The 24,888-nt window shown below is 36.3% G+C and overlaps 1 protein-coding gene across 1 annotated transcript in view; it reads left to right on the top strand.

The window, feature by feature from the left end:
- PTPRZ1 (protein tyrosine phosphatase receptor type Z1) overlaps positions 1–24,888 on the top strand; it is a 105,534-nt gene that overhangs the window by 75,130 nt on the left and 5,516 nt on the right. Inside the window, exons 14-26 of the mRNA XM_085299700.1 lie at positions 6,687–6,778; positions 10,152–10,237; positions 12,415–12,435; positions 12,596–12,692; positions 14,819–14,901; positions 15,642–15,776; positions 17,093–17,227; positions 17,991–18,154; positions 18,858–18,941; positions 20,699–20,834; positions 21,754–21,900; positions 23,952–24,045; positions 24,356–24,429. Of these exons, the coding sequence (XP_085155826.1) occupies positions 6,687–6,778; positions 10,152–10,237; positions 12,415–12,435; positions 12,596–12,692; positions 14,819–14,901; positions 15,642–15,776; positions 17,093–17,227; positions 17,991–18,154; positions 18,858–18,941; positions 20,699–20,834; positions 21,754–21,900; positions 23,952–24,045; positions 24,356–24,429 (1,348 nt within the window). The remainder of the gene's footprint in view (positions 1–6,686; positions 6,779–10,151; positions 10,238–12,414; positions 12,436–12,595; positions 12,693–14,818; positions 14,902–15,641; positions 15,777–17,092; positions 17,228–17,990; positions 18,155–18,857; positions 18,942–20,698; positions 20,835–21,753; positions 21,901–23,951; positions 24,046–24,355; positions 24,430–24,888) is intronic.

The raw sequence follows: 24,888 nt of genomic DNA, 5'->3' as shown, positions 1-24,888 counted from the left end.
CAAAGGATTGTAAGAGTATGCTGTAGCTCACACTGTATGTGAGCTAGGAATAGGATAGTGTATAAATGTTTAAGATCACTTATAAAGTAGCCCTTACCATGTTATGTGACTTGAAGGTTGTCCCTAACGTGGGATTCTTCCAGTCTCAGRATCAAAATTTTTTCCTCAACTATTCAAACCATTCAGCAGGTAACTAAAGATGAGTTTCATGTGCACATACATACTCAAGTTTCAATCATGGGTGTGTTTCTCCATGAGTTGCTAGGTTGGTAAGAAGCTGAGAAAGATGTTAAGCTAAAGAGAAATGATAGCTATAGGAAACCTGGATAACATAACTGGTGAGGATAAAAGAGACGGTCTTGTTAARTCAAATCAACCAGGGACCATTCTCCAGCCCTGAGGCCAACCAGCATGGCACAGCTCACTTCCATACAGCTAAAACCTCTTCCCTCAAGAAACAGGCTGGCTGCATACAAATCACCTACTGGGAATGGTCTCTGACTGGTGCTAACCCCAGATTATGGCTAGGGTTGTGTGGAAGAATGTAAGATGACCTAGGCTAAAGTCATACCAGGAAGCTTGTTAGCGATGTGACWGTACTGCAGGTTGGGTGAGAGCGCTCAAGCTTTTGCGTGACCGTTTCTTTGTAAAGACAGAGAGTCTTCCTAGGGTCAGTCCTTTTACGCTCCCTTAGAGCTTTCAAAATCCATGCAGAACCCTAGCATCTTCGTTAGGGTGTTGCTTGCCAAGGAGGAAAGGCAGTGGGTCAGAAAGGAGAAATTAGTTGCAATAATTTGCTGCTGTGGAGATCTATGCTATGTCGTAGCTGTCAGGAACTTGATTCCAATGTTGCTCATGCAGTATAGYGCTAATGTGTAAACAGCGAGAGCAGGACTGTGTTCTAGGTCCTGTACGAACGAGAGGGAAGGCAGGCTCGAACATCTCACAGATGCTTCTGAGACTGTTTCTTTGTGGGTTTTTCTTTTTTTGTTTTCATTTTCCCAACCCAATCTTGTTTAGTCTGAAATGCATAACTTTCGGAGAACCAGGAAGTGGAGCACAGCCAGCCTGTCTCAGCTACAACCCGAATCATTAGGTTATGGTGTCAGAGTTGTGCTTACTGACTTTTCTSCACGTCTTCTGACACTGGTTTTTGTGTCAGACCATCAGGCTACATCCCACAGGGGCACAGAATACGTCTCGTCTCTCAACGGACTAAGAAACTGAGCTTGAGCTGCCGTCATTCCAGGCAAGCGTGCTAACGAGTCAGCCAGCCTTTGGCATGATTAAAGACACTTTTGAACAACTAATTTTCAGAATAATTTTCTCTTCTTTCAAAAAAAAGTAGCTAGTTGTAGGAAGAACTGCAAGACTCATTTCTTACTTTATTTCTAGTTGGATAATTATACACTTATCACAGAATTAACCAGTTAACCACTTTCATATTGAGTCTTTTACCTTTTCTTTTATGTCATGCAACATGAGCATTCATCTTTCAAAGAGTTTCATCCTTGAAGCTAAGTAGTATTTAAAATCTCTCCTATTTGCCAAACAGCACCATCCATTTTAAGACCCAGATTGTATAGTGCAGTTTTAGTAATCCTACACATGTTACAAGCTTGTTTTTGTCAAATAACATTGTGTTCATTTAGTATTCTTTCTCTGGGAATGAACAATTCAGTAACATAGGTCTTTCAAAATAACACAAAAATCCCGTTAGCCATAATATCTTCTTGAAGTTGAATTTAATCTTTCCTGTATTTCTTGTGTACTACAAAATAAAATATGGAGCTCTTTTTTTGTTAATCCTCCGGAAAAAATTTCTTGGGCATTATTATAACATCAGTAACATATTTCTTATTTCAGAGAAATGAAATATAAATAGTATGTATTATAGGTCAGACTTTGTTGCCTTGTTTCAAAGCATGAGAAAAATCAGAACATTATTTTTAGTGTTATATTGCTTTCTTCCTGCTTGGAAAATATTTATATAAAAGATATAAGAATTCTTTAGCTGATTTTGAAATAATTTTTATAAACTATCAACTTTTATTTTTACAGTGCATTTTAAAATCTTTCTCTTTTATGTGGGTCAATTATTTGCACTCCTTAAAGTTCATAAAAAGTTTAGGTTTGCAAGGAGGTATCATGTATTCTTTGGYAATAGTATTCATAGAAACTGCATTGGTGTATCCTAGCTGTGTATTTGAGTGAGGGAATAGTACTCTGAATTGTTTCCACCATTAGCTCCTGATTTGAATATGAAAAGAGTGTATTCTTTTTTTAAAAAAAAAATGTTTAAAAAAACTAATAACTCATCAGAGATACAACTTTCAGCTTTTCAAGGTTAAAAAAAGCAAAATTATTTCGTTCTGCACTCAGATGACTTGTATCAGAAGAATAATTCTATACCATCTGTTGTTTGGGTTTGTTTTTTTTTTTCATGAAATTGTTAATCAGCACTTGAGGAAATTCCCCGATCTCTTCACTATCCCATTAAACACAAGTTCAATCTATCTGCAATAAAATACTCATTTATCTGATAGGAATAGAAGAATTTAGTGGTGATACTKTCTAAATAATATCTAGTTGCAGGTGGTTAAATAAAATACACAGTTTTAAACTACTCTAGTTTTGTATCAAATCTTTAGTAATTCAAACAATTTTCCAGCAATGTCATTTCTCTAGCCTACTTAAGATTACAGTGGAATAAACAAGGAGATCCTTTTGCCTACTTACTGGCCTTGTGTTCTGGACAGATTTTTTTCTATAGCTTYAGAGAGAATTTTCCATTCAAACCTAGAGTCTTTCCATCTCTCTGTATCTACTTGACAGAGTCGTTGTAACAGAGATGAATCAGGAATATTTGAATCTCTTTTCTCTGTTCTTTTAATTTCTTGATGGTATCATCATTCTGATTTTGCTGAATTTAACCTTATGTATTAAGATGACTGAACTTGAAAGTATCTCTATGCTGACATACACTGGAAATTGCTTAAATGTATGTGTACTGTTTTGAAACAGTTCATAGAGTTGAGCAATGAGATTAAGCCTGATGGTGYGATTTATAGAAGATATCAGGTTATTTATGCAAGTTAGTTTTCCTAATGGTTATCTTAAACAAGGCTTGAAAAATAGTAAAATAACAGGTGTCAGTGGGAATTGTACCATCCAAGATTCTTRTGTATATGTGAGTCTCAGTAAGAGACAAGCTCTTATAGCGTTGTGAACAGCAAACTGCTAATACAATTCCACCTACATTTCTATCTATARAGACACTGAATATCCACTAGCTGTCATGAAGCCTCCTAGAAGCTGTATGACAGCAGTGCTTTGGAAATTGCCAGCCCAGTGGCAGAAAATATCCTGAACAGGCATTTGTGATTTTAATTCTTTCCCTGCCATCCTGCATCTTTGAAACATAGCTATCAAAGAATGCTCATTTTCATATCTGTGTTTTAAGCTTGTACCTTGAATCCTGTCTTAATTTTGTGGAAAGAGAGTTGAGAACCCTGTATAAGCAAGCATATTTAAACCAGCACATGAAGAGACATAGTAAAAATGGATTTAAACTTACATAGGTTGCTTTCATACATCCAGGAAAGAAAAAAATGCTCAACTCTGTAGCATCAGATTGTAAATAAAAGAATTAACAAAATTTGAAAATTAGAATTCCAGACAGCAATTTGTATTTGTTTAAAAATAAATTCTAACAGGTATTTGAGAATACCTATTGCCTGATATTCTGTGAGCATAAAAGACTATAAAGTTCTCAGAGAAAAAAAATAGTAATTCCTCTGAAACCATGCTGGGTGAGCAGTGGGTGTTTCAGAGGCACGCTTCTGATGTTTGACTCTCTTCCTCAATGCTAACATTTTTGAGAAGCAATTTTCAGCCAGCGTGCACTAGCAGTAACCCCTACACACTCACAAACACACCCACCCCCCCCACGCGTAGTACCACGCTGTGCTGCCCAACTCCCTGAGCACCAAAATCAAGCACYGAGCAGTCCCTGCCCCAAAGAAGTAGGTGCTTCATCCGAGATGCTGTGGCTTGCACACAAGAGAAAGGATGTTCTCTGCAGTTTGTGGCATAGGTTTGTCCCACGCAATTCACATTTAAGTGTTCGGATCGAGTATCCCTCCTGTTAAACTGATGAGCTGTTGCTGCATGGCTTCCTGCACAGATACAGACTGTAATTAATTCAATGTTTTAGCACTGTCTCATGTATAAAATATGTGTTTGAAGAAGTGCAGTGTCTAAATGATGAATTACAGTTTTAGGTTGGAGATCTAAATGCTGTGATATAAGGTGTAAATTAAATAATCGGGTTAACATTGAGTGATGGGACCTTTGTCTGCAAGTTTGAAACAGTCATCATTTTTTTCATTAACGACAGGTGATAATTAACAGGAGACATGATTATTAACATTAGATTTAGTCATGAAGGCTTTTACTGCTGATGCAGAAGCAGATGGAGTACCTATTTATGAGTCTTATTATAGGTTAAATCAACTGCTATGAATTTGTCTCCCAAATGTGTTAAGGGTGTAATTTATTTTCAGCCACAATTAACTTGTTAAAGATTAAAGACGCAGTGGCTCAGTGAAGGGTGGTGAATGTACAGCATATTCTGAGGACATTTTAAGCAAGGCTTACGGTGTGAGAAATCATTACACTAATTAAATTATTTTTAGCTTAAACTTTTTTCATGCATAAAGCTAACTTTTTAATGTTATTACATATACTTTATGTATGACCATTGTTCAAAGCATAATGTTATTTGATGGAGAACATTTTGTTTTGTCAGTGCTTTAGTATTGGGGCAGTTGGTATGGTTAGTTTGTTGTTGTTACTTTTATAAACATACTAGACCTGAATGCACAGTGCCCAATGCACTGGAGGTCAGACTTTCCAAAAATAATTAGTGATTTGAAGTACTTCGGTATTTGTCTACCTTTTATAACCATTTTTCACTTTCTCCTAAGACTACCTCTTGAGTATTACACTAACATTGAGAGACAGCCTCTCCCACCCCAGTAGCCAGTCTAGCTGGTCATTCTGTTGGATGCTAATCTTAGGACCTCATTAAATTTAGAAGGCTGTTCCCTAGCACATCCTGAATGTGATCTTAGTCTAGATTCAGAATATCAATTTCTAAATGAAGTTAAGTACATAATGGATGGTCCTACTCCAAGTGTATCATGGAAAATCAAAAGCCCCTCCATGACTGCCATAAATATACTTTTAGAGGAGTCTAACTAGACTACAAATACGGTTTCCATGTAAATCACTAGTACTATTTTGCATACCTAGATTTTCTTGTTTGTGTAACTGTCCACTTTCCCTTGCATTTTAAGAAAATCTGCAGTGTACACAAAAACAGAAAATTCCCAACACATTCCAGGAGTATCTGTGTGTTTCCCTGAAGCTTAATTCAAAYAGGCTTACCAAAGTCTTTATGATTTATATTAATGATCCCAGAAATAATGACAGTATCCGCATAAACCTTTATTTTCCACCTGTTTCTCAAAGTAGGCTCTATATTTCTCTTCGATTATAGCAACCATATGGGGGATTTTATCTGTACASTGCTACTAATTCACAAGAACAGTATGGAAGGAGAACTTACAATAACACTGATTACATAAAATGCCAATGATCATACAGTAGCTTAAGCCAACAGCTTTCAAGGAACAGAACCTTGTAAATATAAAATGAGATTAATATTTTCCTGATGCATATATTTCTTTTTAATTTTAACCAGTTGTGAATAATATTTCAAATAGATTAAGTGACCCAGAGTAAAGATTGCTATTAGCATGTCTAATCATCTGGAGATTTTTTAATTAAGGAGGCTTTGCAATGCTTACAGCAGCAGTTGGTTATTCAGTCCCTTGAATAGCTTGGACTCTTAACAGATGCTATTCTTATTATCTTCACATCTGGATTGTAGGATGGATACAAATAGTATTTTGGGTTAAGGTTGATTTGTTTGTATTCTTACTTCAATGTTTCTGCAACAGAGCTAGCACCTCTTGGCATCATAAATTCCCCTGTTTCTGTCTATCAGCTTCTGGAAGTCCTCCTTGGTTAAAGTGTCCCTCAGYGTTGTGACTACATTATGAAAAGATCATTTAGTCCCAATCATGGTAGTTCCACAGCCTCCATTTTTCTGTTGCAGGGCATGTTGCCATCTGCATTTCAGTGTCTGCAGTAGGATCTATTGGTGAATTACCATGACTGATCTCATAAGTTGCACCATCCTCAGGCTAGCATAGTCACAGGAAAGGGGACAGCAATTATGGGTGAAAATTTGGATAAGCAAGGAAGACAGTGGCATTTTATTATGCTTGAAGTTGTTATTCAGCATCTACAGCTCATGATACAGAGTGCCTCTCTCAGCTTCTACTATGTCTGATGTGTGCTCTATCTTCTGCCTCTGGTGTAGGTAAAGATGCATAAACTATTTATCATGCTGTGCTTATGTGGTATCTTCAGGTCGTGTACATAATTTGGTGGGTTTCTGAGGGATTATTTATATTATAGCAGTTGCATTTGATGTTCCATGAGAACTGGTTCTCAAAAGCACGATTTTCTATCTTGACTTAATAATGACAGAATTCCAAGAGMTCTCAGCTAATGTTTTGTGCTTGCAATATTTATTTGTGTTTCTTACCCTTCAGGAAATGTTTCCAGACAGCTCATTTTTACTTAGAAGATAATACGTCACCTCGAGTAATTTCTGTTCCTCCAGCTCCAATTTTCCCAGTCTCAGGTATTTGTCAACTATTTTGTGGATTAGTGTTAATTATTGAAAGATGCTCTTTGTATGTGCCAGTATGAATTCTTCACATACTGTAACATCAGTAAATCAGATATTTKTGCCCTCTTACACTAATAGAGACAGGTGCATTTGATTGAGGCAGAAACTAGTGCTACTAATATTCTTTTCTGTAGGAACGCAAAAGAGAAATATCCTTCCCTTACAGAGTTGTTTTGGACATATGCTGCATCTTCTAGCCAGCRTCATCCACATTTGAGCTGCACTAAACAGCTCTAGTTCACTCTAGTTCAGCAGAGGATTATACCAGCAACATAATTTGCTGTATTTCTTCTTTGTCATTGAATGTATAACTTATGTATAGAATGTAACCTTTTGTTTTTACCATCAGGACCACCACATGGCTCATCTGTCTGCATTGCATTGGTTATTGTAATGTTGGGGTTTTTTTTTTTTTAGCTTGCTGATATATTTTACTAGTATATATTGCCGGTAGTAAAATTCTCTGTGAGCCTCAGATGAAACATCATACGCAAATGCAAAATATTAGCCTCTCTTGTTTCCATTTCTACTATAGTTTATATAGAGAAAATTTTTCTTTCTTTTTTTCTTCAAAGAATATCAGAAGAGCACTGTGCAGCACTCTCCRGCTCCTCAGACTATTCAGAGTAGAACGAAAAACACATTAAATAGGTTACTTCTGCAAGTGATCCTGAGCCACATTTTCACACATGAGAAAAGAATATATTTTTGCATAAGTAATGCTATTTCAAATGGTGCAATTAYGTGGGGAAATTAGTTGCCTCAGAATAGCTAAAGGAAGCAAAATTAGCCCTTGTGTAGATCTCTCATCAACACATTTAATTAAATAAATCCCAAACTTTAGGTTTCTGTTGTAACTGAATTGTAAGCATCTTTAAATATGTCTTGCATTGATTGMTGTTGTTAGAGACGCAACCTTTTTCTTGTTTGACATGTATGAATGTCAAGTGGCATTCAGTATATGAAATTTCTGTTCTTAGTGTCTATCAGTAACTGTATTGCAGTACAACTGTATAATTTCCTTGCAATTTATTCTCATCAACACAAATAGTGTTTTCCATTGATTGAGACAGAATTACACTTACTGTTATTTTGAGTACTTAAGATGTGTGTTCCAATGCTGGTGGTTTTACTTCTAAAAAGCTGATAAATATTAACTTAAAGGTGTTTTTAAATGACTAACATTCACATAAAGTATTTTATGGAAAACTCCAAGTGCCAAGGAAGTATTTTTGTTTCATTTTGTGTGCAACAGATGTCAAGGGTACAGTTTTTGTGTTTTCTACTGTATAATGTTTCATCAATGTAATTTTACAACAATTGAGCCTAACCACTATATATTATTGGCAAAGAGCTTAGGCCAGGAAGAGCATTCTGTAACTRCTAGCTTTTATTTTTTATTGTAACTATGACTACAAACACATTCCACAGATCTCCTTATTACATATTTAGTTTTTCTTCTGTGGAGTTCTACTTGGCAGAGGTAGAAAATTCACAGTTACTCAGAGAAAATGCACTTCATGATATAATTCAGAGAGGCAWTCACTACAAATAATGAATTACTGGCACATATTATGTGCTAATATGAACCTTTAATTAGTATCAAGTGATACCTGCTATCCAGAAGTAGGATATATTCCTGGAGCCAGAAGTGACTAAATGGGAAATTAGCACTCACCAGAAAATAAAATAGTAATAGCATCAAACCTGAGATCTCTTTCTTCCTTATTGTCCRTGCTCATCTACTTTCCCTTTTGGTTTTATGTTCACATATCATAGAATAAACACTTTGTTCCAGGTTCCTTCTCCAAAGCATGAGGACAGTGTTACACATTTGTTCAGCTTCTCTTAGGCTTGACTGGATAAATTCACTTTTTGTATTCAGGTCCATTCGTGTAAATGGAAGACCAGATGGATCTCAGTACAAATCAACAAATCCTTGGTAACTGAAAGCTAAAACTATTTTATGGCCTAAATGATGAACATCTGTTGATATAAATAACAGGTCCCGTTAAAATGTTTGTAAAGTTTCCTTCTCATATGAAACAGTGGTGAAATTGCAAATTCTGAAACAAAAATGTTTTAAATTCATGTTTTTTTTAAAAAAAAAAAATCTTTATTCTTCAGAGCCAAAAATAGTTAAAATAATGTAGTCTTTAACAAGTAATTAACAGAACAGGTGACTCTGTTTACATAGCATATTTGCAGGAAAGAAAAGATTAAAAGTCCCAAAGGTTTTTGACATGATTCCTAATGAATATTATACACAAAAGAGTTTTTCTGTGTTTATATAAAGTAAGAAGGAGATTTCTTGAAATATAAACATCAGACTGAAAATTCAGACTCAATATCAGCACACACAGGGCACATTTATTGGCTGGGAATGTAGATATTTCCTTTGTGGGTATCCAGAAAATGTTCTTGCAGGTATGTCAATTCCAATTTACATAGATTAAATAAAAAAAAAAAAAAAAAAAAAAAAAAAAGATTTTTGCTTATAACTTGAAGCCTGAAATAAGAGTTTGTACTTGATAATCCCAGGATCAAGCATAAAATTATTGTCAGTGCTTTGAATATTATAGAATCATGGAGCAAAAGTGGGGAAAATTCCCTACTGGAAATCCTCTTGGAGTAAAAGAGGATGATTAGTTGTTATTTCCTTTGGATTTAAATGCATAAATTTAAATTTATGTTGCAACTATGCAACATATCAGTAAAAACTGTAAAAGCTGTAAAACTGTAAAAGCATAGCAGTAAAAACTGCCGCATAATGCTGGATTAATTTCTTAGATTTTGGACTATGTAACAAGTCCATCAGAGTCCCAGTGCAACATTAATCAGCCTAAAAGCATCTTGACTTTTCTGCTTGATCATTCTTCCTCTACCAGTACTATCCAGAGCTCTACTCCTGCTGTCTCCCTTTTGACATGTTGTAGAAAATTGCTAAGACTCTCAGTTCCCCTCAGAACTGAGAGTTTCGAGTTTGGAGTTTCKAGTGCTCTTCAATTTGTAGACAAAATCATCATCTTGCAGAATCAGCGTGTTTTTTTGGAGGTTTAAAGACAGAGAAAGAACTATCTGGGCATTTTCCATGTCTTCTTTCTGAATAGCCCTTTAGGAATGTATAGGTATTGGAGAAAGGTTTTAGAAATGTTATTGGTGTTAGAGAGTGATTTTAATTTTAAACAGAGACATATATCCTAAGTTCATGGTGTAAATTTTATTTCAGGATATTGTGTGGATTGCCTAAATATGAACTCCTTTATATGTCACTCTGGCTTTTTATTCTTCATAAATGTATTTTTTGTCTTTTCCCACTCCTAAGATGATGTTGGAGCAATTCCAATAAAGCATTTTCCAAAACATGTTGCAGATTTACATGCAAGTAATGGTTTTTCTGAAGAATTTGAGGTATGGTTCTATGATGTCATCTTTCCTTTTTAGCACATACAAATAATGTTAGATTTAAATGCAGATGGAAACAAAGAAATTGGCATTACATTCTGACTTGGTGACCAATTTCATGAATGTGTAAACTTGAGCCCAGTAGGACTGCTCATGTATAAAAGCTAGGACAATTTATTAAAGATAATAGGGTTGGAATGCAGATGGGGATGGTTATTGTTGTGATAAAATGTTAAATGGTTGTGTGAATAACCTGTGAAATAGTTCATCAGACATAGACATAGACTTAAAGCTTTTCCAACACTAATGCCAATTGAATTTTGCAGAAGCTATCCACTTTTGCTTGTTCCATTTACAGAGAAAAAAATATGGAAGTAATTATGAGTACMCGTGACAAGACTTCTGATTAACAGGGGAGCTAATGTAGAGTCTTCATATATGATAGTGAAAGCTTTACAGTTCCTTTCATAAAGTATATGGTTCATATGAGGTATTTCAAAACTTTGAAACATATACTCTTATCATATATGTCAATATCACCATAAGAAACTAATGAACTTCATTGTTTTTCACATTCCTACACGTTAAGACCGAGTTAAAGATAGATGTTTGTTYTACCTTGTCATTTCTAAAATACACGTAAATCCCAACTCTGTAATCAGAGCTGTGGTGTTAAAGTTCTTGACATGTATTTTCTCATAAAATCACTCCACTGAGACAGAAACAAGGTTGTTTATAGATCTCTATTAATTTAAAATATGCTTGTAGTAGTCCTACTGCTTAGACAATAATACTGAAAGTAATTCACATCTTTTGGTTTTGGTTTTGTTTCCCCATCCAATGAGCTGTAATCTAATAGACCAAAAAATCTGTGTCATTAATCTAACTACTTCATCAACATTTCTTCTGCAACTCATATAATATTCAGAATATGCTAATCATTGCATAGGCACTGACAGGACTGGGCTCCAGATAGACTGGCTGTTAATAAGGGCAAATGTTGAAGGATTTTGTGTAAATACGGTGATAACAATGTTCCTTCACCGTAAGCGAGGAAATTAATAAAAAAAATAAAATCATTTATTGTCACCTTTTCTTAAACTGCAAGAGTGATTCAAGGACTAAATATATTGCATTTCACTGAGCTGACACCATCTTTCATTCTTGCTGTTACTATGACAAAGAATCCACTGTTCTCATCTTCTCTTGGAAATCCTTTGTTGATTTACAGAATGTCCCAGAATTAATGGTCTGACCTTTTTCCTACCAATAAAGAACTTACAAGTTATAGAAGATTTTAAATATAGCCATTATCTTTGCAGAATCAGCATACTCTTGAAGAGGGGGGCATGAACATGTTCAGTTCTTTATTTCTGTTTTGTATTATGAAATAGCTCATATTTAACATTCATTTTAGCAGTCTATAGCAAAGCTGGTAACCACTTTTCATATATATATTTAAATAGCTGATAAGGAAGATAGTTTGTCTTAAAATAAATCCTAGAAAACATTGGGAAGTATTATTATAGTATTTTTATTCATGGCAAAATATTTTTATATAACTTTGTGAGCCTTATAAATGCCTGAGTTTCCTGTGAACTAAAATAATCAGTAAAATACTAATAAATGAATTGAATTCTGTGAATTTTGTAGACTTTGCCTACCTTCTGAAGCCTGTCTCTCACAGATAGTTTTTAAAACACATCATTGAGAAACTGCTGGCAGTTAACAGTCCCATGCGACTGAGTTGCATATTTTCCAAGACTGCAATTGAGTTCAAAGAGAGCAAGAGCATTCATCAAAGAAACTAATGCAGTTATAAGGATCAATAATAAGTCTTCATAAATCCTTTGAACAGTTAGATACATAGATAATCTGACTAAAGGCAATGATGTTGCTCACATACATATGCTTTCCCAGGCCCAGTGTATAACATTAAAGATAGGAAAATAGATATCAGTATTTTAACAGGAAAGTTATTTCAAAGTTCAGAATTGCTAATCTCTTTCATTTTTAAGAGTTATGTCTAAATATTCAATTTTGTTGTTATTATGAAGATATATATTGCATGACCATAACTGTTTTCCATATAGTAATTGTAATTTATATGAACACTTTTATCCATTGTTCTGTGCTGTGGAATTTGATTTTTTTTACTTTTTTTGCATTCATTCCCTCATTAGACACTGAAAGAGTTTTATCAGGTAAGGAATTATTTCACTGCATTTCTTTAGCAATGAAGTAGTTGTAAAATATCATAGATAAATGGGTGTAAGGTTGTGTTTTTTCATGCTAGCTTACTGTATTTTAAGACACTGTATATATCTTAATATTTACTATACTATGATGTACATTTTTTTCCAGGAAATCCAGAGCTGTACTGTAGATCTAGGTATTACATCAGACAGCTCTAATCACCCAGACAACAAGAATAAGAACCGATATATAAATATTGTTGCTTGTAAGTAAATGCTTCACTTGGTGTTTTGTGTAAGAAACCATTGTAGACAAGTATAAACTTACACGGTATTAGAGGAGAGGAAAAAAAAACTCTAGAATGAAAACTCTAGGTACTGCTCAGCAAAATGGCCAAGATTTAACATTTCTTCAGGGTAGTCCTCTGACATTCTGCTGCTTTGATGAGCATTTGTTAGCAAGACATRCTTGTGTCTTTTGGGATGACCCAAAGGCAGTTGGGAGATTTTGTTATAATGTCATTATAAAGCCAAAGAAGCTGTATTTTGATTGCCAAAATTAATCCATGTTTAAGCTGGAATAATGATTATTTATCCTCTCTAGGAGCTGCACAATCCTAGGATATATATACTGACCTATACAAATATAAATTTTCCAGTTTTATGTTGTATTGTGCCCAGCCATGATGTAATAAATCCTTTTCATTAGCCAGGACACATTTTCCAATTTCTTTGCCCTCTCTTTGRAGTCATTGTCCCTGACCTCTTGATCATTTTGATGTCTTAATGTACTCAGCTGTCTATAGTATTTCATCTTTGTGCTGCTAACAAGAAGCTCTAAGTTAAATATATGTTCATCATTCAATGGCACTAGAGCTTTATAGATAAAGAGACAGAATCAATCCATCTGGCAAAAGACCATGGAAATTGTATACCGGCAGTAACCATTCCACCTGACTGAAGATACCTCTAGAGGGAAGGGAGGTCATGAAGGTTCCTCTGCCATTCTCTGAGTTTGTACCTGATGGTACGGAGAGCACTAACCTGACTTTGTCATCAAAGGGCAGTGCTCACGCAGGGCGGGAAGGGGAAAGAGTATTGTGGCAGCTTTTCTTCTTAACAAGTTTTACACCAGTCCTTGGCTTCTTAAAAGTTTTATGAATGAAGATTTTGTGAATGGTGACATGCCTTTGACCCTAAGGAGGRTTAAGTCTGAAGTAAAAGCTTTGTCCATTGGCTCTGTGAAATGGTGGGTGTGATACAGTTCGGGACTAAATGTCTTTACATGTAGGAGTTTACATGAAAGTCGGTGTTTGAGCTCTCATTATAGTCAATGGAACTCTTGGGCACGTTCAGTTGTCCTGAGTAGGTGACCAGGGCATCCGGGATGTCCTAGGCATTCTGCCTACCTTTCTGCTGTCATTCCAGAAGTGTGTGGATCTCCACACTGATCCCACTGCATTACAGTTTCATGCTCCTCACTGAGGTCTCAGTTACCTTGGGGCATCTTGAGTAGCAAGAAGTGCCATGTGCAGCAGAGTCGAGGCCCTATTAACAATGGAGGCTACAGAAAGCTTTAGCTCACCCTGAAGTAGTCACCTCATTGACTGAATACGCAGACAGCTGAAGGCTCTTCAGCTGACCAGCTCCRTAGGCTCCCAGAGGTCTCCAAGCTCTGCTCTCTTTCCCTTGAAATGAATTCCTCTCAAGAAAGGAATCAGTTACCAAAACATGGGAGCCTACCATCATTTGCAATATCCCRGGTCATCCTGTGCAGCCTTGGTAGTCATACCACAGGACTTAGAGAACACCTGTACCCTTCTTAAGCAGCAGATGGACGTTATAAGGCGTAAAATGCCTAAAATGACACTAATACTTTTGTTCAGGCAAATAAATTGTGCMCCTCAGTATCACTGTACACTCTATATAAATACTGAATACCAGCAAGTAACATTAGTCTTTTTTACCGTGACATTGTAATGTACAGCTCTGACAAAATCACTTTAYACTATCATCCTTTTTATTCATCTTTACTGTAATAGGATTATTTTTCTCAAGGGACTCAGGTTTCCATCAACTGCACAGTTTGAACTTCCATGGCTTCACAGAGCTGTACACTTTTGTCGTATGCAAAGATCTTTTTATGTCTTTTAAAAAGTATTACTATTTACTTCTGAAAAAGTTTCTGAATTTCTGAATCCATTGATTAGGTTGTATTTTTGCAACTAGAAGTTTGAATCTGCTTCATACCTAAGTTCAGGATGTTTGCGTATGTGACTGTCAATGTACTAGCTTAGAAATATTGTAAAATCCATTTTATTTTTTTAATATTTTACAGAAAGAATATAATCCTTGCAGACAACTATGCTTATTTTGTCCTTTTTTAATACAGATGATCATACTAGAGTTAAATTAGCACAACTTGCAGAAAAGGATGGAAAACTGACTGATTACATTAATGCAAACTACGTTGATGTAAGTGCATTTTTCTATCTGCCAATCCATTTATCTGTCAGAACTCTGTTCTCTAAATACTGAGGCATGGAGGTGAATAGACTTAAAAAAAAAAGTGTCATAATGTTAAAGGTTTTGTTAAAAAAACCTTTTGATCTGACTTAAACCCACAAAGTGATGCAGGTACATCTCCAATTCTTCCTTGAATCCATCTTGATCTTCCAGCAGCTGCAGCTTAGTGAAGAGCTTTATGAAGCATAAAATGTTTTATCACATCTGAATTGTTTCAGAGGCATTTCACATGTGAATGTTTATTTGTTTATACACATTTGGTAAGTGCTTAATTCTCTCTGAGACAATTTCATGAGGATAAGATGACATTTAGCTGAGATCCTCATAGAGATACCATTCATTCAATTTTCATATCCAGTAATTTGCATGCGAATGATCTTGATTCATTTCTTAAACCACTATCATAACAGATGTCTCRTAATCACTATCATGTCAACATTCTGCCAGAATGCGGGCACTTGAATATATATCCTATTTGTTGATATGATAAACATTKACATAACAGTTCCATTCATGTGTCATCTGGTACCAAAGGCATTCTGTGAATTAGATAGTTATAAATTCAAAAGTACTTAAAAGCTCTTGAGATTCTTTAAAAATAGATATATATAATGTCACATAATCCTCCCAACCTTCTTTTGCTTGTGGACTGTGATTTAACAAGTGTCATTTGTTATATTTCAATTTAGGGCTACAACAAGCCAAAAGCCTACATTGCAGCTCAAGGGCCACTAAAATCGACCGCAGAAGATTTCTGGAGAATGATATGGGAACATAACGTAGAAGTTATTGTGATGATAACTAATCTTGTTGAGAAAGGAAGGGTATGAGTACCTTTGTCTGTTATTTATCTCTCTGATATTGATAGATSTACCTCTCGCAGGCTCTTTCCTCTCTTTTAAAAGTCTTTTTTAGGCATTTATTGAGAAAAAAGCAATAGTTTGTAGTAGTTGTTTGTACTAGAATTGGCCATAGAAGTATAAAGATGAGGATCTGTAGTATGAAACTGAAGAAAATACTCAATTTCCAACAACTGAGGTCTTGAACATACCATGTTATAAATAAAAAATTGTCTTATACTAGAAAATGCCRTCTTGGATGTATTCAGGAGTGGCCAGACTGTGGACAATGGGCCAAATTCTGCTAGCAATCTGTTTTCTGAAAATCTCTTTCTCATGCACCCTTAGGCTCTGGAAAGGAGACAGCTTTAATTCAGATTAAGTACTCTGGATGTTCACTCCCTGTTAACATCCCATGCCACCTACAGTTCCTCGCTCATCACATGACTAGATACGCATTAATCCCATGAACCAAAATGAGATCTTCTCTTATCATAGGATGTGTCTTCATCTGATTACTTGATGGGGATATGCATGTCCACTGGGGTCATCTGAGCAGCCATTGCATCACGCGTGCCACATACTGGCAGCAAGCATGCCTGTCACTTGACCTAAAATGCATGATTTCTTGTCATATGACCAATTAAGTGCCTGTCAGGTGATAGAAACAGCAGATGCAGGCACAGTAAGTACTATTTCATTTACCAAGCCAGACTATAAATGTGTACTCTAGTACTTCTAGAGAAGGCTTGAATGGCTACCCAACCAAAAGGCTGGACATTGCAGCTCTATATAGCTCTGTTCTGACCACACACAAGTTCACTCTTCTCCCCTCCAATCAGACACAAATATACTGTACCCATTCTGTGATCCAACCAAGAAGCTACATATGATTCTAGTGATTTGAAACAGAGGCAGAACAGACTCCACCCTTGTGTGGAACATATTCCTTCCATTCCTGTAGATCATCTGTTACTATTTTTAGATTTTAGAGTCTATATAGAATAGCAGTTTCCACAATATTAGAGTTCTGTAGTTCTGAGAGCATGATTTTTAGCTCTCTTTTTTGGAATATTCCAAATAAAGAATGTCTTCACACAGTCAGATGTCTCTACAGAACAAAATAAATAGACATTCTTTGTTCTCTTGAGATGAAGACCATGTATATTATTAACTGGGTGTATCGGGAGTTCCTGTATATTTCTGTGGTTGACTACRCTCTTAAATTTGAACRTTTCACCTTGATAGTTTGACCTTGTTTTCCGTCTCTCATTCTCTGTTTCTCATTCTCTTTCTAACAGAGAAAATGTGACCAGTACTGGCCTGTTGAAGGTAGTGAAGAATATGGGAACTTCTTGGTTACTCAGAAGAGTGTTCATGTACTTGCCTATTACACAGTGAGGAATTTTACTGTTAGAAACATCAAGGTCAAAAAGGTTTGTGGCATCCTGAAAGCATAACTGGGTCAAAAGGAAGTGCTGAAAGTTGCTCAGAATATTTTTAAAACAGTTAACAGCTCTTTTCCAGTGCAGAGGTAAAGCTGAATCGTGTAGGTCTCAGCCAGCCAAGATGCTCGTCAACTTCAGAGTTAATTTGGCTTGATCAGCTGGTGGAGGACATACTGGCCTGTGGTGGTGTGATGCAGAGAAAAGATTATGATTACATGAGAGAGCTGATGTGGACTTTGCCTTCCTGATGAGCAGGAAGATGAGTTCTCAAAATGACAGCAACTAGTGGAACATATGGGATGATTTAAGTCATCCACTTATGAATTTTCCTTTTGTAGGACTGAATTTTTAACCCCCTTGCRAAACAGGTGGATAATTCCCTTTTTGATCAGTAAAGCTGGATTAAATGATTTCTACCTTTTCTGTCCACCTGACAGAAGCAGAGTGGCAGAAATAATCTTAAGAACAGCTGTAGTTTGTAATCCTTCCAGTGCTCTTAGCCTTTCACTATGTCTTTCTAAGGGGCAATGCCAAGTCACTTTTCTATTTAGCACTAATAGAAACACCTGCCCTTCCTGTTATCTTTGAAAAATGGAGTATTCMGCACTTTGGCATGTTTGGCTTACTTTTAATAAAATAGGGACTATACTAATTTAAGCAAAGAACTATTAGTTACATAAATAAAATTATGAAAAATAATGCCTTTTAAATGTGGGGTACTTTTATTCATGGTATTATTTTTATATTGCAGGGTTCCCAGAAGGGGAGGTCTAGTGGACGTGTAGTTACTCAGTACCATTATACCCAGTGGCCTGACATGGGCGTTCCAGAATACACGCTACCAGTGCTCACCTTTGTGCGGAAGGCATCGCATGCCAAGCGTCATGCTGTTGGGCCTGTTGTGGTTCATTGCAGGTGTGGTCTTTACTGTAGTAAAGTTCATTCCACTTTTGCTTTGCAGAAAAAATGAATTTTCAGTGGCGGGTTAAGCAAACCTTCACCCATATTTAACAATTGCTGATGGAGGAGGATTAATTTCTTGGCTGATATTTCTATCTTTGGTAAGGCCAACTAATCGATCAGCTGTYTGTGCCACTTTACAAATCTCCATAATGGATATAAACAAGATGATGCTTCTCTGCAAAAAAATGCTTTTCTTTTTGCTTTCTTGCACACTTCTACACTATTCTCTTGACTGCTCTGAGCTTACCATGTGCAGTACAGTATAGCAGTAATTGTTTCATTTCTGCAAATATACATATTGTTAGGATATTTTTGGCTCATGCTTTCTTTGGTGCAGGGATACTCTATAATCCTAAGAGGAGCTCTGTGCACAAAAGAAGATTCACTGTATTCCTGGCTGAACTACAACTCTGCCGTTTTTAACATTATTCTGCGCTCCAGCGTTCATTTGCAATGGAGGAGCATTCTGGGGAATGGTTTGAGGTCTGCATGCGCTGCAGCGTGCAGGCAGGTGTTCTGTCAGTGCTCATTAAACCTGGGCAACCCAGGGAAAATTGGTTAAAAATGGCTTGTAGGGCCTGGAATTACTTCACAATGCCCGTGAAGGACCGGGTTATTGTAAAATATATAAGCAGGTTCTGGTTTTCCACTGTAGTACCTCACCTTTGATGGAACATTTGGAAAGAGAACCTCCTCATGAATTCTGTCCTTCTGGAGCTGACTCTGGGGAAGCCAACAGGTAAAGTCACCTCACAAATGCTGAAAATGAAGATATTTTATTTCTGAGATGATCTAATATGACTGAAATCTATTTTTAGCTTGGAAAATGAGCTTTCCACATTTTGGTTAGTCTGCTGTATTTGCACCCTGCCTGTTCTTGGGAAGTTCAAAAGAAGAGCTTCCCTAACAGCCTGTGATCTATGCCAGTGGGCTGAGAGATCAGTAACACGATATAAATCAAGTAAATTGTTTTTTTTTTAAACAGTGAACAGTGGTAAGTTGTATGGCTTCAGTCAGACTTCTCCATTGGGTCATAGATTTAACTCAGATACTTATGTTATTAGACAATTTTATAAGTCTTTTAAGTTCACTTGTCACTGTGGACTGTGGAATTTCAGAGGAATCTAATACTAGAAGTATAACTTTTACTTATCTTTACAGGCTATATGGAGGACAAATATGAGGACTTCATGACACTTTATGTAGTTACTTTGTGTTTTGATACATTTTATGTTTTGCCTTTGCCTTTTCTAACAAGTACAGATGGTACCTGGTAATCTTTGTAATTTTGTGTGTGCAATAGTGTGTCAATAACCTGGACTTTTCCACTTTATATTGTGTTTACTTAGACAATGGCTTGCAGATGATCTGAGCTCACTCTACCCATGCTTTGTGCCACCTCTGAACAAGAACTGAGGTGGCTGCATTAGCGTGGACAGACTGAGTTTGAATCTGCTTCTAAAGGACCAGGTAGACCAATCATAGTGTTGCTGCCAAGTTTTATGTAYCAACACACATAACATTTCCACATAACATTACAGGGAAATTACAACTGTCTAATTCCCATGTGTGACCACATAACAAAAAATTATCTCTTGAGTTAATACTTCTGACCCACAGTTGTTTGTTAAGTCTATATTCTAGAGTCAGACTTCATAACAGGACTGAATGTTTTAATACAATATGGCTCCAAATGTTTGGGGTTTTGTTGATTTTTTTGCTGACATTTCTCAGAGGCAAGTTCTTCTCTCAATGCAGAGATACTTAGGATACAGAGCTTTCCAMATCTGAGGGTTTCCCACACAGCAGCAAAATCTGACTCTGGCATAAAATAGTGCCAATACTGGACACCAACTGTTGATTAACCCTTTTTTCTTCCACGGCTTCTCTCTTTAAGAAAGGTCTCAACTGTTGCTTTCCCTAGTTTACATGTTTGAAGAGTAATAAGCTTTTTCTTTTACAGATGTATCTTCTGCAGCTCTGCCACTTCCTAGGATTTTCCTCAGTCCAGTATCTTTGAAAGCTCCATAGGAACTATCTGTAAGGGGGGGCATAATGCAGCTTGCCCTTTGAAGTGGCATGTGTTTCAGCATAGAAGAACTTGGACACATTATGTGCCCAAATGCTGATGTATGCCACACTTTCTAACTGGCTCAWTATCTTTGACAAAGTTCTATAGGTATCAAAAGTAACAGCAGTCTAAAAATTGTAGTCTAATAGGAAACCATTTAGTTCTATTGCAGTTGATACTTTAGGAAAAAAATGGTTTAAAAATGACCTTTAGRCCCATTATTACATAAAGAAAAAAATAATGAGGAAAGATTTTTCTTCATTACTAACCTTGAAGTTTTAATAAAGTAATATATTCATATAGCAATCTAATTTATAGAGGAAGGCCTTCACCACACACTAATTTGTTGAAAAAGCTATATATAAGAAACAATTCTCTTCATGGTTGTTTTACTTCAGACTTAAGAATGTTTTTTTGTTTTATAGTGCTGGTGTTGGAAGGACAGGCACATACATAGTATTAGACAGCATGCTGCAGCAAATTCAGCATGAAGGGACAGTCAACATTTTTGGATTCTTAAAACACATACGTACCCAAAGGAACTACTTGGTGCAAACTGAGGTAAGACTAAAATATATTTAGTGAAAATATTACTTTCCATAATTCTATTTGCAGTAGCAGAGATGATACAAYCTTCTTGTTGGTGCCACCAGGCAGAATGTCAACCAATCACCAGACCGGACTTTCCTGTTTTCTTCTCCTTTTTCTATAGTGCAATCCTCCTAATCTCACTGAAAGCAAATGACCTATCTGTGGACTCTTGTCGCTTTATTAGAGAGGAATGAGAAAAGATAAAGTCTGTATAAATCATGCTTCCCACAGTAGCAATTTCAGCAGCACGTGCATTTTTGTTATAGTCCATTTTTAAGGAAACATCATGTTTTAGGAATCTTCCCTGACTCAGATCTAACAGTTGAYAGCAGACAATAGTAAGCAGGAAGAAAAGCTGTTTTACGCAAAGATTATATACAACTGTTTTAAACAGAAGATTATATATAGAATGGTAAAAGACCAGAAAKAAACAATAAAGGCAACAGCAGGGCATTGGAAAGCCTATTTCAAATTTCAAGAATGGGGTTAATTCCCTGGTGCCTTTCAATAGAGGAAGAGGTAATCAACAGCAGCATGAGCACTTGTTCAAAAGCATGTGAGAGAGAAAATGGAAGATAGCAGTAGGAACTGGGAGTGGTCACTTTATTGCAACGAAGAGAGGCATAAATAAGAAGYTGACCTGGAAATTTGATTCAAGGCTATCATATCACATGTACATTGCATATGTAGTTCGGTTGCACTTGTAAATATGTACTGTCATTACAGAGGTGTAACCTTTACTGTAGATGACCACAAAGAGAGAACTCTACTATCAAAGCAAACTGCAAAGAAATATTGACTCARTCAGAAGCGGCAGCTTAGCCAAAGAAGATGCCCAGGAAAAATACAAAAATAATTAGAGCTCAGATGTTTGGTTTTATTTTACTAGGAGCAATACATCTTTATTCATGATGCACTGGTCGAAGCAATACTCAGTAAAGAAACAGAAGTCCTTGAGACTCACATTCATGCCTATGTTAATTCTCTCTTGATACCTGGACCAACAGGAAAGACCAGAYTGGAGAAACAATTCAAGGTGAGCTTTCTGAGATATTAATATGAAAATCTTYTGACTTGTGAACATTCTCAAACTGAGAATCATCTTTCTCTGTGTATAATTTAACTGCTGAACCTGGATTCAGAGTACTTTTACAAATGCATGCAGTCAGTTGGGATGAAAAGAATTATTTACTTAACAGGATTTTTTTTTATTTCTTTYTAAAAACAAGAGCATAAGAAACAGCCTAGTAAGTAGATATTGGATAAAACTACTACATACCTTTGCATGAAGATCCCCAAAGGTAACATAACTGTCTGGAAAGGTGTCATTCTGACAGAAAACATTATATTCTATGTTGGTCAATCAACATAGTCCCCTCAATGTACAGCAATAGCTGTAGAGGTAGACAGCAGGCAATAAATAAACACTTCAGTGTTTGTATCTATGAGATTGATGTGTACGTGCCAATGATTTTCAGCCATCCAGAGAAAGACCAGAGGTCAGAAGCTGGGCAGATAACAACTCAGAACCTAGGAGAGAAACAGTACATTGACTCACGGGGAGAATGGGAAATCTAGCTAGCTCACTGGGGTGATTTAAGAAATAAAGATGGAAAATCCTACCTTTTCAGATGAATTTGAATTCAGGGAGGTAAAACACAGTTCATTTTTTTCTGTATTTTGTGGCATGACAGGCCTTTCTTTTCCTTAAATTACTAGGAAGTTRCTTGTTAGAAGCTTTGTCTCTAAATATTTTAATTCTGATAAGAAATGTTTGAGTAACATATATTCTTCCCACAATTAACTACTGGATCACAAATAAAAAACTCAAGCAAATGAGTCAGTAAATAATGTCAGTAGATAACAAGGCCATGATAAATATTAATATATTTCTTTTCTGAAGCATTTTGGTCACGTAGGCACAGTAACTAATATTTCTTCAAGATAATGATCTACAGAATAGGATCAAAGGRTTTCACAGAGTGCTACTGTCTTGGTTTGAAGGATCACACAGTGTTGTACTGTTGGTTGTTTTCTAATGAGAAGCAGGTTCTCCTATCTCAGCTGTGGTGCATTGGCAGGAATAAACATCACACCATTCTTATGCAGGTGAAAGAATAACGTACATAATAATGTGCAGTGTAAGTTGCGGGAGACCTGTAGAGCTCTAATTATAAGAGATTAAATATTACCGGATAGGGGCAGGTCTGCTTCAATCTCATTTTCCTTTGAAAGACAAAATTATTAATGTGTGAATATAAATGTGGAGTATTAGTTTATGTAAAAACTGTTTTGGATGAAAAAAGAAGTCATCTAGTTCATTTTGATGGAAAWTCTCTGGTTCACTATCTGTTCTTCCAAACCAGTCGTTTTGGGGGCTACCTRTGATTAGACCAAAATATCACAGAAAAGTCTTTTGAATTCTTTTGAACATTCTGATTAATCAGCTGATTTTACTAGCAATYAGAAAACTAAAAACTAGGAAACACCTGATTTTCAAACTTACTTCATCTCAGGCATGGTCATTGTGACATACATACTCATTCCTTCTCACACTTGTCTGTCTGAATTGTGTTAGTCGAAACAAGTAGGTTAATACGACCTCCATTTCCATCTTGTATTGCTCTCAGATCTGGAGAGAAAATCAGAAAACTCGTGACTGRGTTACCCAGAGCTGCGTCACATCATCTACACTGCCTGGGTAACGATGCAGATTTTTCTGCACTCAATTTAGACAAGTTATTTACTGTTTGAGAAAACTGTTTAACACAAACAGCTGTGCAGGCACAATGGAAGAAGTGACACTGGGGTGGCTACCAGCAGTGAGGGGCTGGACGTGGGAACAACTTGAACTGGCAATTCGTCAAGTGTCTCTCACCGAGCGACCGAGAATCATTTGAACTGCTGTAACAGCAAAGAGAAAGGACTCTGATGACAAGCTCACTGATTTAGTGAGATAACTAGATGCCTAAATTTAAGCATTGCAGCTGACCTGCCATATGCATACCCTTCTCTTCAAGGCAGCTAGTGAGAGAATGGAATGGTTCTTGTGCAGTGATTTGATTTTTTTTAACTTCCTTKTTTCAGTTGCTGAGCCAATCTAACATACAGCAATGTGATTATTCGACTGCACTCAAACAGTGTAACAGAGAAAAGAACAGGACTTCCTCCATCATTCCTGGTAAGCTGGTTCAAATAGTTCTTCGGGGGCAAAGTTTTTGTGAATAGTCAAACATTTAACTGTTCCTCAGCAGGATCTGAGGACTTCTGCATTGGTGTGGGGCAACGAGTACCTAAGTTTTGTAAAGAACTTTTAGTGAAGAAATGAGTGGCTAAGTAGCTACACTGAAGAGAATGAAAAAGATGGCTGGATAGCACTTTATCCAGATTGATGGATCTTAGTTTTGTTCACATTACTATAATACATGAGATATTGCTCAAATATATGTGTTATTCAATAAGCAGACTAGTTCATGACTCTTTTTTTACAGTGGAAAGGTCTCGAGTTGGTATCTCGTCACTCRCTGGTGAAGGGACAGACTACATCAATGCTTCCTATATCATGGTAGGTCAGTCAACTGTGCTGATGAAAAATGCTGTGGCCCACTGTATGGCTGTTTTCAGAGCTGCCAAGGATCCATGTTATAGTGACATAATTCTAATTTTGAAAGCTCTTTGCAAACTTTTGTCCATTRTTTGTTCTTTACCTTCTCACTGGAATTACTATGACTGTTATTACTTTTTTAAAGTCCATTTRAGTGTATGTCTGTAGAACCAGAAATCCCATCACAGTTTTAAAAACTAGTGAAGCCAGGTATCACCTACGGAAGGATCTTCTGAAAGTAACTAGCTAGTGTTAACTAACAAGTTACTTTTTAATAGTTATGCCATGAAACCAAGCTTCCTTCCCACCTCATTTTACAGATGTGCCTGCTTGCAGATATCTAAAATGGCTTTTGCAACTGGCAGAGCTCAGACACCATAGGTCATCATCTTTTCATCATTATCTTTCTTACTCTGCGGG

The sequence above is a fragment of the Rhea americana genome, unplaced genomic scaffold, assembly GCF_003343005.1.
Source record: "Rhea americana isolate MKP2758 unplaced genomic scaffold, rheAme1 scaffold_152, whole genome shotgun sequence".
Classification (NCBI taxonomy): Eukaryota; Metazoa; Chordata; class Aves; order Rheiformes; family Rheidae; genus Rhea; species Rhea americana.
The sequence above is the reverse complement of the archived record's forward strand: the minus strand, read 5'-3'. Positions and strand labels throughout refer to the sequence as shown.